The 15,085-nt window shown below is 47.7% G+C and overlaps 1 protein-coding gene across 1 annotated transcript; it reads left to right on the top strand.

Moving 5' to 3' along the window:
* The first annotated feature begins 9,633 nt into the window (after positions 1 to 9,633).
* Positions 9,634 to 13,895, top strand: LOC113222760 (metallothionein-4). The gene is made up of 3 exons (XM_026452383.1): positions 9,634 to 9,664; positions 12,772 to 12,837; positions 13,804 to 13,895. Exons 1-3 carry the CDS (start codon positions 9,634 to 9,636, stop codon positions 13,893 to 13,895), a joined length of 189 nt encoding a protein of 62 aa, XP_026308168.1.
* The last annotated feature ends 1,190 nt before the right edge of the window (positions 13,896 to 15,085 follow it).

Genomic DNA, 15,085 nt, shown 5'->3' with positions numbered 1-15,085 from the left:
TGAGCCCAACCAGGCCAACATAGTGAGACCCCCATCTCTCCAAAAAAAAAAAAAAAGAAAGAAAAGAAAAGAAACAATTAGAAAGTCTGATAATACCAAATGTTGACAAGGACGTAGAGAAATGGATACTTGAGTACTTTGCTTGTGGGAGTGTCAACCTCTACAGTGAGCGATTTGGGAATATCTAGTAAAGTAGAATAAACACATTCCCTTCAAACCAGCAAGTCCACTCCTAGGCATGCCCCCTAGAGAAACTGATGGATTTCAAATAAGGAAATATGTCTACGTGGACATTCATTGCAAGAGTGTTCATCATAATGAAAAGGTGGAAATGTCTATATGCCCATCAACAGGGAAAAGGAGAAACTGTGAAATAGTTCTACAGTAGAATACCATAAAGCAGTTAAAATCATAGGTAAATTTTGAAATTTCACACATCATAAGATCTCTGGCCACACGGGGCCCCTCTCTGTAGTCCAGTGTTCTTTCTAACATGCTGATGCTGCAGCCCGTGATTGCTTGGTGGGACATAGCACTCGCCAATCCCACTTTGGGACCAGCTTGTATCATTTTCTCAGACACACGGGATGTCTCTGTCTTTCCACACTTCTGATTTTTAATAACTTCCCAATTTAGGAACAAAAAAGACAAAAAAAGATAATAAGCTACATGGCGAATGATGCCATTTTATACAAGGTTATAAACCTGTAACACAAGACTATGTAATTTTTATAGATACATACATATGCAGTAAAAGCAGAAAACTATGCGTGGTCTGGAGACAGTATAGGTCATAAAAAATAAAAGAAAACTATGTGTGGGCATGATAAACACATAATTTGTAAAATTGGTTCCCTGGTTTAGTGGTGCAGTAAGAACGAGGCCAGGGAAGATTACACAGGGAGTTTCCACAGTCTTTGACTTTTTTCATCTCTTTAAAAAATTGAAATGAATAGAACTTAATGTTAGTATTTGATAATGTGAGAAGGTTTAATATTTAATTCTCAATTCTGGTCTGTTTTAAAAATAGTTGAGAATAAAAAAATAATTTCTATTGTATTAAAAATATTTCTTAGAGACATGGTCTCCCTCTGTCACCCAGGAAAGTGGCACAATCATGGCTTGCTACAGCTTCTTGGCTGGAGCTCCTAGGCTCAAGCAATCCTCCTGCCTCAGCCTCCAAAGTAGCTGGGACTACAAGTATGTGCCACCATGCCTGGTTCATTTTATATTTTAAAAATTATTTTTAATTATTATTATTTTTTTTGAGATGGAGTATCACTCTGTCACCCAGGCTGGAGTGCAGTGGCATGGCTCATGCAACCTCCACCTCCCGGGTTCAAGAGATTCTCCTGCCTTAGCCTCTCAAGTAACTGGAATTACAGGCGGGTGCCACTGTGCCCGGCTAATTTTTTTGTATTTTTAATAGAGGTGGGGTTTCACCATGTTGGCCAGGCTGGTCTTGAACTCTTGACCTTGTGATTTGCCTGCCTTGGCCTCCCAAAGTGCTGGGATTACAGGCGTGAGCCACCGTGCCCGGCCATCATTTAAAAAGTTTCTTATAGAGACAAGTTCTCCCTCTGTTGCCCAAGCTGGTCTGGAACTCCTGGGATCAAGTGATCCTCCTTCCTCGGCCTCCTAAATTACTGGGATTATAGACATGAGCCACCACATCAGCCAAAACAATAATTTGAAAAAGAAGAAAAAACATAGAAAAGCATTGAGCCATGAGCTCCGTCCACTTAGGACTGCAGACGCAGATCTGCTACAATCCCTCTGTTGTCCTGAGCAAATCCACTAACCTTGCTAGGCAGGGCCTGTATTCAGCAGTTTTCCAACTGGTTTTTACTCAGCACTATCTCCCCTGGTACCATAAAGGCATTATGTGTGAGGGGGGAAAGGTGGGATGTACAGGATAAAATAGATTTTTGAAAGAGGAGTCGCCTGCGTAAATAGGGAAAGTGGGGGACAGATGGACCTAGCATCCCACCTACAGCAGCCCCTACGATTCTCCATGAACCCTGGGGCTCTGAGCATGCACAGCTTGAATACCCCTAGTCCAGCCCCAACATCCCATGAGGAACCTGGAGGCTGCCTAGACTGGCAGAAATGAAGGGACAAGATTAGAGTGAGATGGGTGAGGTGCCTAAGACACAGCATTTCAGGAGGTGCTCACTCTTGGGGTGGTTCAAGTGCCCCCCTGCCCTTGTGTGCCCTCATAGAAACTCTGCCTGTGTTCTCCTTTTCTGATAGTCATAGACACACTTATCACCCCTACTAGAAAAGCAGGCTCCTCAGGACCATGGCTCAGCTCTGTGTCTGGTTCACTCACCCCATCCAGAGGGCAAGCTCAAAGCTCGGCATGCAGTAGATCTTAACTATTGTTGCTGAAAGATTGATTAAAGAAGGATAGAAGAAAAAAGAAAGAAAGGAAAAAAATGGCTGGGCAAGGTGGCTCACATGTATAATCCCAACATTTTGAGAGACCAAGGCAGGAGGATCATTTCAGACTGGGAGTTTAAGACCAGCCTGAGCTACACAGCAAGACCTGGTCTCTACAAAGAATTTAAAAACAAAATTGGCTGGGCACAGTGGAGCGCACCTGCAGTCCCAGCTATTCCAGAAGGCAAGGCAGGAGGATCCCCTGAGCTCAGGAGTTTGAGGCTGCAGTGAGCTCTGATCGTGCCACTGCACTCCAGCCTGGGTGACAGAGTGAGACTCTGTTTTGAAAAGAAAGAAAAAAAAAAAAAACAGAGGAAGGAGAAAGCAAGCAAAGAAGAAAAGAACAAAGAAAAGAAAGAAAAGAGGAGGGAAGGAAGAAAGGACGGACGGGGAGACTCCTCACTGTCTCCAAAGCCAGCATCTGGGCTGCCAGCCAACCTGGACCAGTCACTTTGCTGCTAGGGGCAATGAGTGTGGGTAATTGTTGGCTTCAGCCTTACTCCTCCTTCCTGGGGGCTGTGTGCAAAGCAGAGGGTTTCACTTGCCCAGTGGGTACTGAATTATAACTGTGGAGCTGAGTCCCATGTAATTAACCAGCAGCCGCAAGCCCCGGAGAGTCTGTGAAGGTTGCCTAGTGCACAGGTGGTTTGGGCCCTGAGCAAGGCAACTCCTAATTAGCCTTGGCCTGATTTTTACAATCCACAGCGCTGGGACCCACCTCCTGGGAGGCTGGCTACACTTTGGCTGTGGAGTTCCTTACTGGGGCTCCCAGAGTGGAATTGGGTCCCAGAAAAGCAGAATTTCGCATGTGTTTGTGCATATATTTGGGTTAGGAAGAGAGGCTTCCTTAGAACTACTCCAAGAGAGTAGTTCTTCCATTTAGAATCATCGTCCTTTTAAAGATGACACACTGGTGTTTAGAGAGGTGACATGCCTTGTTGAAAGCATTGGGGCTGAACTCCAGATATATGTGACTCCATATCAAGTTGCCTTATCCCTCCATTATAAACACTATAAACATGAAACCTTAATATCATTTACCATTCCTTGAACACTTCGTGTGTTAAATGTCAGACTTTTATTTTCTCAATTCTCACCATAACTTCATGAGTAGACCCACTTATCCCCATTTTGTAGTTGAAGTTCACAGAGACAAGGGGGCGTGTCTGAGGTTGTGCAGCAAACAGAGAGAGGAGCCAGGATGAAAACCAAATCCGAAGGTCTGCAGCCCATCGTCTTCACCATGCTGTCTCTTGCTAGGGAGTGAAAGGCTGATGAGAAACGACAGTCAGCGTGGGGAAGACTAGATCATGGCTCACTCTCCGGATGTTAATGGTTGATGACGCTGAGAGGCAGAAACATACACATTGTACCTCAGATACCATTGCACTTCTTCACACTGATTAGGTGGGCACACTTTTCAAAGTCTGAATAAAGGAAGTATCCGAGGAGGTACTGGGGAAATGGGGCTCTCAGAAATTGCTAGAAGGAGCATAAATTGGCGTAGGATCTTTGGAGACCAATTGCCCCATACAACCTAGCCATCCTTCTAGGGAGGAATGAACACTCATCTATCTACGTAACATGAATGGGGCTATTCCTTCCTTGCAGCATTTTTGTAATAGAGGATATGTGAAAGCAAGTTAAATGTCAGTAGGGGAATGGATAAGGAAAATATGGTGTATTCATACAATGTGGTATCATAATCAGGCATCAGCATAGATAGATCTCAAAAACATGGTGATGGGGCTGGGCGTAGTGGCTCACGCCTGTAATCCCAGCACTTTGGGGGGCTGAGGTGGGCTGATCACCTGAGGTCAGGCATTTGAGACAAGCCTGGCAAACATGGTGAAACCCCGTCTCTATTAAAAATACAAAAATTAACTGGGTGTGGTGGCTGGAGTCTGTAATCCCAGCTATTTGGGAGGCTGAGGTAGGAGAATCGCTTGCACCTGGGAGCTAGAGGTTGCAGTGAACCGAGATCACGCCGCTGCACTCCAGTCTGGGCAACAGAGCGAGACTCCATCTCAAACAAAACAAAACAAAACAAAACAAACAAACAAACAAAAAACATAAAGATGGAAGGAAAAAACAGTTGTAGAACAATATGTTATAGTACCACTTATGTACTTTTTAAAAACACATAAAGCAATACTGTATACATGTATACACATACATAAGAAAAGAATAAAAACAAGAATGGAGAGAATACACATGAATTTTATCATTGACTTCCTTTGGAGAGAGCGGGGAGGAGTCTGGGAAGAAATATAAAAGGAACTTCAATATATTCAATTCAACAAATTGAGTCCCTGCCTTGTTCCCAGTGCTTTTCTGGACACTGAGTATATGGCAGTGAGCAAAACAGACCAAAATCCCTGCACATGTGAAGCTCACATTTTGGAAAAGGAGTCAGACAATAAACAAGACAAACATGCAAAATATATAGTATGTTTCATGGTGAAAAGTACCAAAGTGGAAAAAGAAAGCAAAATGGCACGCACGTAGTGTGGACATTTCAGATAAGGTGGCCAGAGATTACCTCACCTGAAGGAGAGGTAAAATATCTCCAGATAGCTCAAGCAGATATCTAGGGGAAGATGTTTTAGAGATGTGCAAAGGCCCTGGGGCTGCGGCATGACTGACAAGTTCAAGTATTGAGCAGGCAGAGAGGCTGGGAAGTGCCATAGAGACAAAGGCAGAGAGGGAACAGGGGCTGACCTGGTGGCCAAGAGCTTTTTTGTTTACTAGGTGAGATGGAAAGCTTCTAATGGATTCTGAGCAGAGCAGTAACACAATGTAACTTTTTTCTTTTCTCTTTCTTTCTCGCTTGCTTTCTTCCTTCCTTCCTTCCTTTCTCTCTCTCTCTCTCTTTCTTTCTTTTTTTTTGACAGAGTCTCGCTCTGTTACCCAGGCTGGATTGCAGTGGCAGGATCTCAGCTCACCACAGCCTCCTCCTCCCAGATTCAACCGATTCTCCTGCCTCAGCCTCCAGAGTAGCTGGGACTACAGGCACGCACCACCATGCCTGGCTAATTTTTGTGTTTTTAGTAAAGACGGGGTTTCACTATGTTGGCCAGGCTAGTCTCAAACTCCTGACCTTGTGTTCCGCCTACCTCGGCCTCCCAAAGTGCTGGGATTACAGGCATGAGCCACCATGCCTGGTCGTAACTTTTATTTTAATAGAACCACTCTGAGTGTTGTGTGGCTAATTAGGGGGTTTGGAGAGAGGTAAAAAGGACAGCAAAAGGAGCAGAGGCAGGGAGGCCAGTTAGGAAACAAGTGCTGAGTCTAGGGTAGATGATGGTGGCTCAAATCAGGTGGCAACCATGGAGGCAGACAAGACTGTGGGAGGATCTGGCAGGAGGTGAGCAGGAGCAGGAGCTCAGCTGAGGACAGGAGGAATTTGAGATGCTGTTTGACATTTACATGGAGGTGCTAAGTAGCAGCCAGGCTACGAGATTAGAGTTTGGAAGAGAGGCTGGGTTAAAAGCATAAGTTGGGGGCAACCAGCACATAGGTGGTGTTTAGAGCCATTAACCTGTTAATTTTTTTTTTTTTTTTTTTTTTGAGATAGAGCCTTGCTCTGTCACCCAGGCTGGAGTGCAGTGATGCAATCATAGATCATTGCAGCCTTCAACTCCTGGGCTCAAACATTCCTTTTATCTCAGCCTCCCAAGTAGCTATGACTACAGTCGTATACCCTCACACCTGGCTTTTTTTTTTTTTTTTTAATAGAGGCAAAGTCTTGCTATGTTGGCCAGGCTGGTCTTGAACTCCTGAGCTCAAGCAATCCTGCCGCCCTGGCCTCCCCAAGTGCTGGGATTACAGGCATGAGCCACCGTGCTCAGCCCTGTTGAATTTTTATTTCTTAAAAGAGCGGAAGCAATAGGGCAGTGTCAACATCTGTTAATTCTGGGTGGTAGATACAGTGGTGTTTGGAATACTATTCTTTATACTTTTTAGTATGTTTGAATTTTTTCTAATAAAACATTAATTAATAAACAGCTTATAAAGCCACAGAGACTTTAATGTGCTGAACAATTCTGTCACGAGGGCTTTGGACATAAGGCATGAGTGCCAGCAACAAGTTGAGAAGTCAAATTCAAACATCCCCTGTCACCAACCTAAGCCCAGTGGCAGGGCTTGGCCTGTCTCTCTGGGCTCCTGTTTTTCCTATTTGGACAACGAGGGGCTGGCTTCTGACTTATCAGGGTTCTTCCAGTGCTGATCCTCTAGGATTCAAGCTGGTGCCCCATAGGCCACTCTGCCCTCTCTGATTTTACCCCAGGGTCTCATGCCTAATCCTACATATAAGGCCAGAAATACCCCCCAGGAGAGGCCTCTGTAGGAGAAACATCAACTTTGCCTCCAAACAGAGAAACTGCAGCAAAGAGAATCAGAAAGGACCGTGCCCCATGCTCTCTTGGCCCTGGGACTCAAAAGTTCCATTGAGTGTAAAAGCTGGGAGCCCCGAGACTAAAACCCCACAATATTTACGGCTGATGAATGCATCCTGCTCAGGACTGCAGAACCATATGGTGATCTATAAGCCTGAAACATGCAAATGGGTGGGTGGCCAAACCAAACTACCGATTTGTATTAGATACAGATGGTGATAATCATATTAATAGTAATAATGTTGATGATAATAATATTGTGCCAGATTTTGAACTCAGTGATTAATATATATTCTCTCATTTAACCTCCACAACAACAGTGCTGTAGGGTTGTCATTTGCACGAGCTAGATTTCGCAGATCAGGAAACTGAGGCTCAGAGAGGTCAAGCAGCTCTGAGTGTCAGAGCTCAAGCGAGTCTCCCTATGCTGCCCGGGCTGGTCTCGATCTCCTGGTCTCAAGCAATCCTCCCATTTCAGCCTCCCAAGGTTCTGGGATTACAGATATGAGACACTGCATCTGGCCTGGTTTTGATATTAGCATTCTGTTGGGGCCTTAAGCAACTTCACACTGTCCATCATCCAAGGAAAAAGCGATTCCTGGCCTAGGCAGAGGAGGGAGAGAGATGGCTTCAATAATGGTGACGGGAAATCCTTCCTCTCTCTGGTCTCACTTGGTCAGGCCAGACCTTCTAAGCCATTAATACTTGCTGGAGGGCAGCCCAAGAGGTGGAGGAGACGGGCCTGCCACGAGAGATGTGCCAGAACTGGGCTGGGAGTGCAAGCCCAGTAAGATGGATCCAGCTTCAAGAGTCTGGGAGCAGCCACACCTGGTCATGGGTCTCCTGGGCTGAGATGTCCTCCCGACCTTCTGAACCATAAACTGCTTTTACTCACCCATTGGCTCCCCAGTGCCCAGCACAGTGCCTGACCCTTGGAGGGTGATGAATGAATACATGTCCCCTACTAGGCTGTGAACTCCTTTAAGGAAGGCACCACTTGGGGATCACTACAGTATTGCCCCCTCCTCCCCTCCCCAGTGCCTGCCACAGTGACCTGCTGATGACCATGGAGCCAAATCCCTTTCTCCTCATTAGAAGCTCTCAGCCCAAAATCCATGGTTCCATGGGTCAGACTGAGGCCCAGGTGGTCCTTGTGGATGAATGATGGAGACCCCACCAAGCTAAGAACTCGGAGGAATGATCTCCCATGGTTATGGCCAGGCCCGTTTTTCGCCTTTCTGAATGGCAACAGCATATTTCCGCAGAGGTCCTCAGTAGAGCCACACGCAGGACATACATGCATTTGTCCACTCGTCACTCACTTAGTCATTTGTTCACTTATATATCCACTCTCTCACTCATGCCTTTGGTCATTTGATTACTCATCTGATTAATTCATCCATTCATCCAACATTGTGCAGAACGTTGAATGGGTTTAGAGATGCTTCAGGCACAGGTTTTTTACCTGAGAGCTCCCAGATTGGGGCGAGAAAGGTAAGAGCCATCAACACAAATATCATACAGCAGCTTAGCAAGTAGTAAACATCATGAGAAATATACAGACACATCAGCCAAGGGATACAGAGAGAGATTTCTCCCAACTAAGAAAGGGAGTGATCAGAGGTGGCTTCCTGGAGGAAGTGTAATCAGCACCAGCTCCAGAATTTCTCCATGGGGATTGGGTGCAGATGGCAGCTTGTCAGGGAAGCTTGAAGCTGCATCCTCTATAGGGCACTTTACAAAAGACTGAAATGTAGGCTGGGCATGGTGGCCTGTAATCCCAACACTTTGGAAGGCTGAGGCGGGCAGATCACTTGAGCTCAGGAGTTCAAGACCAGGCTAGGCAATGTGGCAGAACCCCATCTCTAATACACAAAAAAATTAGACAGGTGTGGTGCCTTTGCGCCTGTGGTCCTAGCTACTTGGGAGGCTGAGGTAGGAGGATCCTTTGAACCCGGGAGGTGGAGGTTGTGGTGAGCCGAGATCGAGCCACTGCACTCTAGCCTAGGCAACAGAATGTGACCCCAACTCAAAACAAATAAATAAATAAACAAACTGAAAAGTGCTCAGCTGCCCATACCAAAGAATGGGGTTATAATGGAGAGTGAAGAGGTGGTTAAATCTCCCCCACGTCCCCTCTTGCTGCATCTGCTTTGTGTGTGGTCTGGAAGGAAAGTTTGCATGCTCTGGGTGGGCACAACTCCCTGATTTTCCACCCTTTCACTCATGAGGAGGGTGCGGCCAGTAGAGGTTCTTGGTGGAACCTTCTGAAGCTCAGGGCCAAGGATAGAGGCCCCACCTGCCCATAGTAAGGGCTTTTACAGTCAACCAGGGGAGATAGGATGAGGCCCCAAGCCAAGGCAGGAGGAGCCCCTATGAAGGAGGGAACAGAAATGGCAGATAACAGAATGCATAGGACTTATAGGACTTGGAGACAGGGTGGACGTAGCTGCTGATCTGAGCTGCATGTGCGCATCTGAGCCTGAGCCTGGTTCCCTGAAACCTTGCCAGGTGGATGGGTGAGGTGGGTGCAGCCACCTGCATCCCTGGTGAAAAGCCACCCAAATGACTGTACTGCTCCGTCTCTCCTCTGCCCCCCTCCGCCTACTCTTCCCAACTCCCAGCCCAAGGTGCCTTACTGGGCCGTGTGCAGGGCGTCTGGCCCCAGGGAGAGGTGGGGTGAGCTGCAGACTACACCCACATGGCTATAAATGGGGAGCCTCTGGCTGCTGATCATGCAGCCTCCCTTCCCCAGCCGTGACAGCACTGGAACCTTTCGGACACCTGGACCATGGACCCCAGGGAATGTGTCTGCATGTCTGGTGAGTAAGGAAGCCCTCCCTGCAGTCTGGGAACCTTGGACCAGCTTCCTACAGGGAGTCTGCAGGTCCCTGATGAAAACTTCTCTTTCCTCCAATTAGGAGCCACCAATGGAGTTCATCCTGGGAGCTGATAGGTGGACTGGCCACCCGTGAGGCAGCTCCCACTCTCTGTTGGCTCCCAGCCTGATTTTCTAGAATTGATATCCTGGCTCAGGGAATGGCTGACAGGGGACCTGCAAACTTTGGTCTTTCTAGCATTGGCCCCTAAAGGCACCCACCAGAGTGAGGAGAACTCTGGTCCAGAACCTGGCAACCTGGTTTGGGTCCATCGCTGCCATCGCCTCCCTGGCACTTATTCTTTCTGGTCCTCACTTTCCTCATCTGTAGACTGAGGTTCCTTATTCCCAGCCAACCACATCCCAGAGCTGCTATGAAAGTGCTAAAACCATTAAGCACCTGCAGATGTCAGGGGAGTTGTGGACTCCCCTAACTTATGTGGACTCTTGAGTCACTGAAGCTGCTTAATTCCACAGGAGTGTGTTGGTCAGAAGGAGAGAAATCAGGGTTCAGAGCCATCCTGGGCTTTTACAGTCATGGAAATAGTATAAAGAAGTCTCACAAGTCTGGGTGCTGTGGGTCACAACTGTAGTCCCAGCAATTTGAGGCTGAGGCAGGAGAATCACTTGAGACCAGGAGTTCAATATCAGCCTGGGCAACATAGTGAGACTCCATGTCTACAAATTCTTTTTTTAACTTACCTGGGTGTAGTAGTGTGCACCTCAGTCCCAGCTACTCAGGAGGTGCAGATGGAAGGATTGCTTGAGCCCAAGAGTTCGAGGCTGCAGGGAACTAGGATTGCACCACTGCTCTCCAGCCTGGGTAATAGAGCAAGACCAAAGGAAGGAAGGAAGGAAGGAGGGAGGGAGGGAAGGAAGGGGGGAAGGGAGGGAAGGAAGGGGGGAAGGGAGGGAGGGAGGGAGGGAAGTAAGGAAGGAAGGAGAGAGAGAGAGAGAAAGAAAAGAAAGAAAGAAAGGAAAGGAAGGAAGGAAGGAAGGAAGGAAGGAAGGAAGGAAGGAAGGAAGGAAGGGAAAGGAAAGGAAGGAAGGAAGGAAGAAAGAGAAAGAAACAAAGGAAGGAAGGAAGGAAGGAAGGAAAGAAGGAAAGAGGCCGGGCGCGGTGGCTCAAGCCTGTAATCCCAGCACTTTGGGAGGCAGAGACGGGCGGATCACGAGGTCAGGAGATCGAGACCATCCTGGCTAACATGGTGAAACCCCGTCTCTACTAAAAATTACAAAAAAAAACTAGCCGGGCGACGAGGCAGGCGCCTGTAGTCCCAGCTACTCGGGAGGCTGAGGCAGGAGAATGGTGTGAACCCGGGAGGCGGAGCTTGCAGTGAGCTAAGATCCGGCCACTGCACTCCAGACTGAGTGACAGAGCGAGACTCCGTCAAAAAGAAAGAAAGAAAGAAAGAAAGAAAGAAAGAAAGAAAGAAAGAAAGAAAGAAGGAAGGAAGGAAGGAAGGAAGGAAGGAAGGAAGGAAGGAAGGAAGGAAGGAAGGAAGGAAGGAAGGAAGGAAGGAAGGAAAGAAAGGGAGAGAAAGAAAGAAAATGAAGTCTTACAAGGCTCCCTTGTCTTTTAACTAGACATCTCTGTACCAAAAACTTGCAAAAGAGGCAGAAGCTTCCAGCATTTTGAAACTCACAATGAAAGATGGGATAATTTTTTTTAAGTGTAGATGGTCATTATGGTATAAAACCAAGGTGGTGGCTCACATCTGTAATCATGGCACTTTGGGAGGCCAAGGCAGGATGATCGCTTATGCCCAAGGAATTTGAGACCAGCCTGGACAATATACTAAGGCCCTGTTTCTACAAAAATTTAAAAAATTAGCCAGGTGTGGTGATGTGTGCCTGTGGTCCCAGCTACTCAGGAAGCTGAGGCAGGGAGATCACTCGACCCCAGGAGCTTGAGGCTGCAGTGAACTGTGTTCCCACCATGGCACTCCAGCCTAGGTGATAGAGCAAGACCCTGTCAAAAGAAAGGAAGAAAGAAAGAAGGAAAAAGGAAAGAAAGAAGGAAAGAGAAAGAATAGGGGGGAGAGAGAGAGCGAGAGAAAGAGAGAAAGAAAGAAAAAAGAAAGGGAGGGAGGAAGAAAGAGAGGAAGGAAAGAGGGAGGGAGGAAGGAAGGAACGATGAAAAGAAAGAAAAAGAAAGGGAAGAGGAGGCGAGGAGAGGGGAGGGAAAGGGAAAGGAAAGGAAAAAACAAAACAAGGTGTGGCTCTGTGGCTCTTGTTTTGAGTTCACTGACGTTCCTTGACCTTCCTTAAACCATTCATGGTTTTCATCTTGACTTGTGAAGGTGATGAGGGTGTAAAAGGTTTTTTTGTTTGTTTGTTTGTTTTAAGACAGAGTCTCACTCCATCACCCAGGCTGGAGTGCAGTGGCACGATCTCGGCTCACTGCAACCTCCATCTCCCAAGTTCAAGAGATTCTCGTGTCTCAGCCTCCCTAGTAGCTGAGATTACAGGTGTGTGCCACCACACCTGGCTAATTTTTTTTTTTCTTTTAGAGATGGGATTTCTCCGTGTTGGCCAAGCTGGTCTCAAACTCCTGGCCTCATGTGATTCACCTCCCTTGGCCTCCCAAAGTGCTGAGATTGCAGACGTGAGCCAGTATGCCTAGCCAAGAGGGTGTGAAAGGCTTTGATAGTTCTCAGAGGAACCTTGGGCTTGGAAACATTGGTCTCGTCTGTTGGTTCTCATTGTACTTAAGAATTATTTGAGTTGCTTTTCAAAAATATGGACTCCATTTCCCCACCAAGACTTATGAATCAGAACATCTCAAGGGTTGGTCCCAGGAATCGGCATTTTTACAATTATCCCAGGCACGATTGATGCAGCCATGCTAGTTCCCATCCATGGCCTGTGACTGTGGACTATTGCACGGTTCTTGACACTGGGGTGATGCTCAGCAGCCTTGTCACCCTCTCGTCCAGCCAGTCCCCAAGGACAGCCCAGAAGCCTTGCCACTGTGACAATCGACATCATGCCTTATGTTCCCCACTCCATCTCCATCCTCACGTTCGTGGTGGCTGTCCTCTCTTCCAGGAGGAAACTGCATGTGTGGAGACAACTGCAAATGCACAACCTGCAACTGTAAAACGTGTCGGAAGAGTGAGTATGGTGACTGGGGGCACCATGGGCTGGCGGTTAGAAAAGTCCCATCCAGGCCAGGTGCAGTGGCTCACGTCTGTAATCCCAGCACTTTGGGAGGCAGAGGTGGGTGCATCATCTGAAGTCAGGAGTTCGAGACCAGCCAGACAAACATGGTGAAACCCCATCTCTACTAAAAATACAGTAATTAGCTGGGCATGGTGGTGGGTGTCTGTAATTCCAGCTACTCGGGTGGCTGAGGCAGGATAATTTCTTGAACCCAGGAGGCAGAGATTGTAGTGAGTGGAGATCACGCCATTGCACTCCAGCCTTGGTGACAAGAGTGAAAATCAGTCAAAAAAGAAAGGAAGGGAGGGAGGGAGGGAGGAAAGAAGGAAGGAAGGAAGGAAGGAAGGAAGGAAGGAAGGAAGGAAGGAAGGAAGGAAGGAAGGAAGGAAGGAAAGAAAAGAAAGGTCCAATCCCCATCCTCAATCCTCCAGCCATGATGGACTGGGGCTTGGGGGAAGGGTGTCTAGATGCCTTTTACCCATTTGGGAGATATCTGAAATGAGAACCGTGTAGAGACCTATGGCAGAGCTCTCCATGGCTGCAGCCTACCCAGGGATGAGGGCATCCATAGTGTTTGGAGCAGGAAAAAGACTGAGGGGAGGTTCTGTTCTGCCGAGTGGTAACAGGGATAGAGCACTGGCCTGGAGTCATGAGCCCTAGGTTCTAGTCTTGCCTTTGCCACTGTCTCATGACCTTGGCAAACCTCCCCTCTGTGGGCTTCTGATGGACTCTAGATGGCCCCTGGGATCCCTTCCAGTTGTAACATCCCTCAACTTTCTGTCCCAGGATTTTTGCTAATGTGGATTGAAACCTCATGCACACACCCCTCTTTTCCTACTTCCTCTAAGTGGTGGGAGGGGCATGGTGAGATGGGAGTGTTGACCCATAGCAGATCTGCGCATCTCCTGACTCTTTCAGGCTGCTGTCCGTGCTGCCCGCCGGGCTGTGCCAAGTGTGCCAGGGGCTGCATCTGCAAAGGAGGCTCAGACAAGTGCAGCTGCTGCCCATGAAACCCATCCATCGTGCCCACCTCTTCCTAGGAGAGAAACCTGGGAAGTGTCTGTACAGTGCATGAATCGAGAAGGTGGAATAATTGTACAATAGGTTGTGCTTTTTATATATTTGCCCAAATGTGGTGTTGGTCACATTCATGTAAAGTACTTGGGGCAATAAAGTTTTCACTCTCTTGGTTGTCTGGTGGCTCAGAGCATTGTTTTACCCTCACCCAGCAGGACCGAAAGGGCTGCTTCTGTTGCAGATCCTGTAACCGCCACCCACCTGTACCTGTGACAGATGGCTGCCTACTGCAAGCTCCTGCGACTCTGCCTGGGGGCTTTCTCCTCCTGCACAAGCTTGTTTGACCCATGCACAGGGCAGGCCAGGAGTACTGAGGAGCTAAAGTCCCTGGGAACAGCCCTTCGCCAATGACAAGTGTGGGTTGGTGGGTAAATATCCCAGCATCTTTATCCCTCAAAAGGAACAACTCTGAGACTCATTCTATGCTGTCTCCCAGAAGTCTCTAGAAGCACTGAGCTTCAAAAGCTCACAGAAGTAACCTGCTCATTAATATAACCTACAGTGGCCTCCTTCCTTGCCTCACCTCCCCAATTCCCCACCATTGCTTTCTGGGATCTCCACCCAAAGAAACTACTTGACAGGGTCCGCTTTGTGGGTAACCTAATCTTGGCCAGGCTCCCCTGTCATAGCCCAGAATGCCTCATTGTGCAAACATAGCTGTTTAATGGGTTTGAGCACTGAATCACTCATGAATGAAGGCTGTGTGTATCTAAAGGAAATCTCCAAGGTCAAGACATTGAGGGCATTAGCTGCCCTGGTTTGGTTATTTGGACCAGTCTTTAGGACTGGATGACCTGGAAGGCATGAACCAGGAAGAAGATGCTGGTGGAGGTGCAGAAGCAACATCCAAAGCAGAACTCCTAGGAGATGACATTTTGGCTAAACAGCTGAGAAAGCTGAAGTCCCTGGAGGCTGGCATTGGAAACTGGGGGTGATCCCCAACTCTCACCCACACCACCATCCTCAACAGAGCTGAAGACAAACCCAAGCTCTGAGATGATTTTCATTCATGCCATCAAGGGCCTGAACTAGGGCCCATCAGAGACCACAGCGGCCTCCTCCTCCACCAGCCTCTGTCAAGCAACCGTCAGATGCAGGAGTGGGTGAGAATAGAGCCTTTGCC

Source organism: Piliocolobus tephrosceles, unplaced genomic scaffold (genome assembly GCF_002776525.5).
Source record: "Piliocolobus tephrosceles isolate RC106 unplaced genomic scaffold, ASM277652v3 unscaffolded_34329, whole genome shotgun sequence".
NCBI classification, from domain to species: Eukaryota; Metazoa; Chordata; class Mammalia; order Primates; family Cercopithecidae; genus Piliocolobus; species Piliocolobus tephrosceles.
The sequence above is the reverse complement of the archived record's forward strand: the minus strand, read 5'-3'. Positions and strand labels throughout refer to the sequence as shown.

Coding starts and splice junctions, on each gene's coding strand:
- LOC113222760 (XM_026452383.1), top strand. CDS start 9,634: ATGGACCCCAGGGAATGTGTCTGCATGTCTG. Junction 9,665..12,771: donor GGAATGTGTCTGCATGTCTG/GTGAGTAAGGAA, acceptor CCTCTCTTCCAG/GAGGAAACTGCATGTGTGGA. Junction 12,838..13,803: donor CTGTAAAACGTGTCGGAAGA/GTGAGTATGGTG, acceptor TGACTCTTTCAG/GCTGCTGTCCGTGCTGCCCG.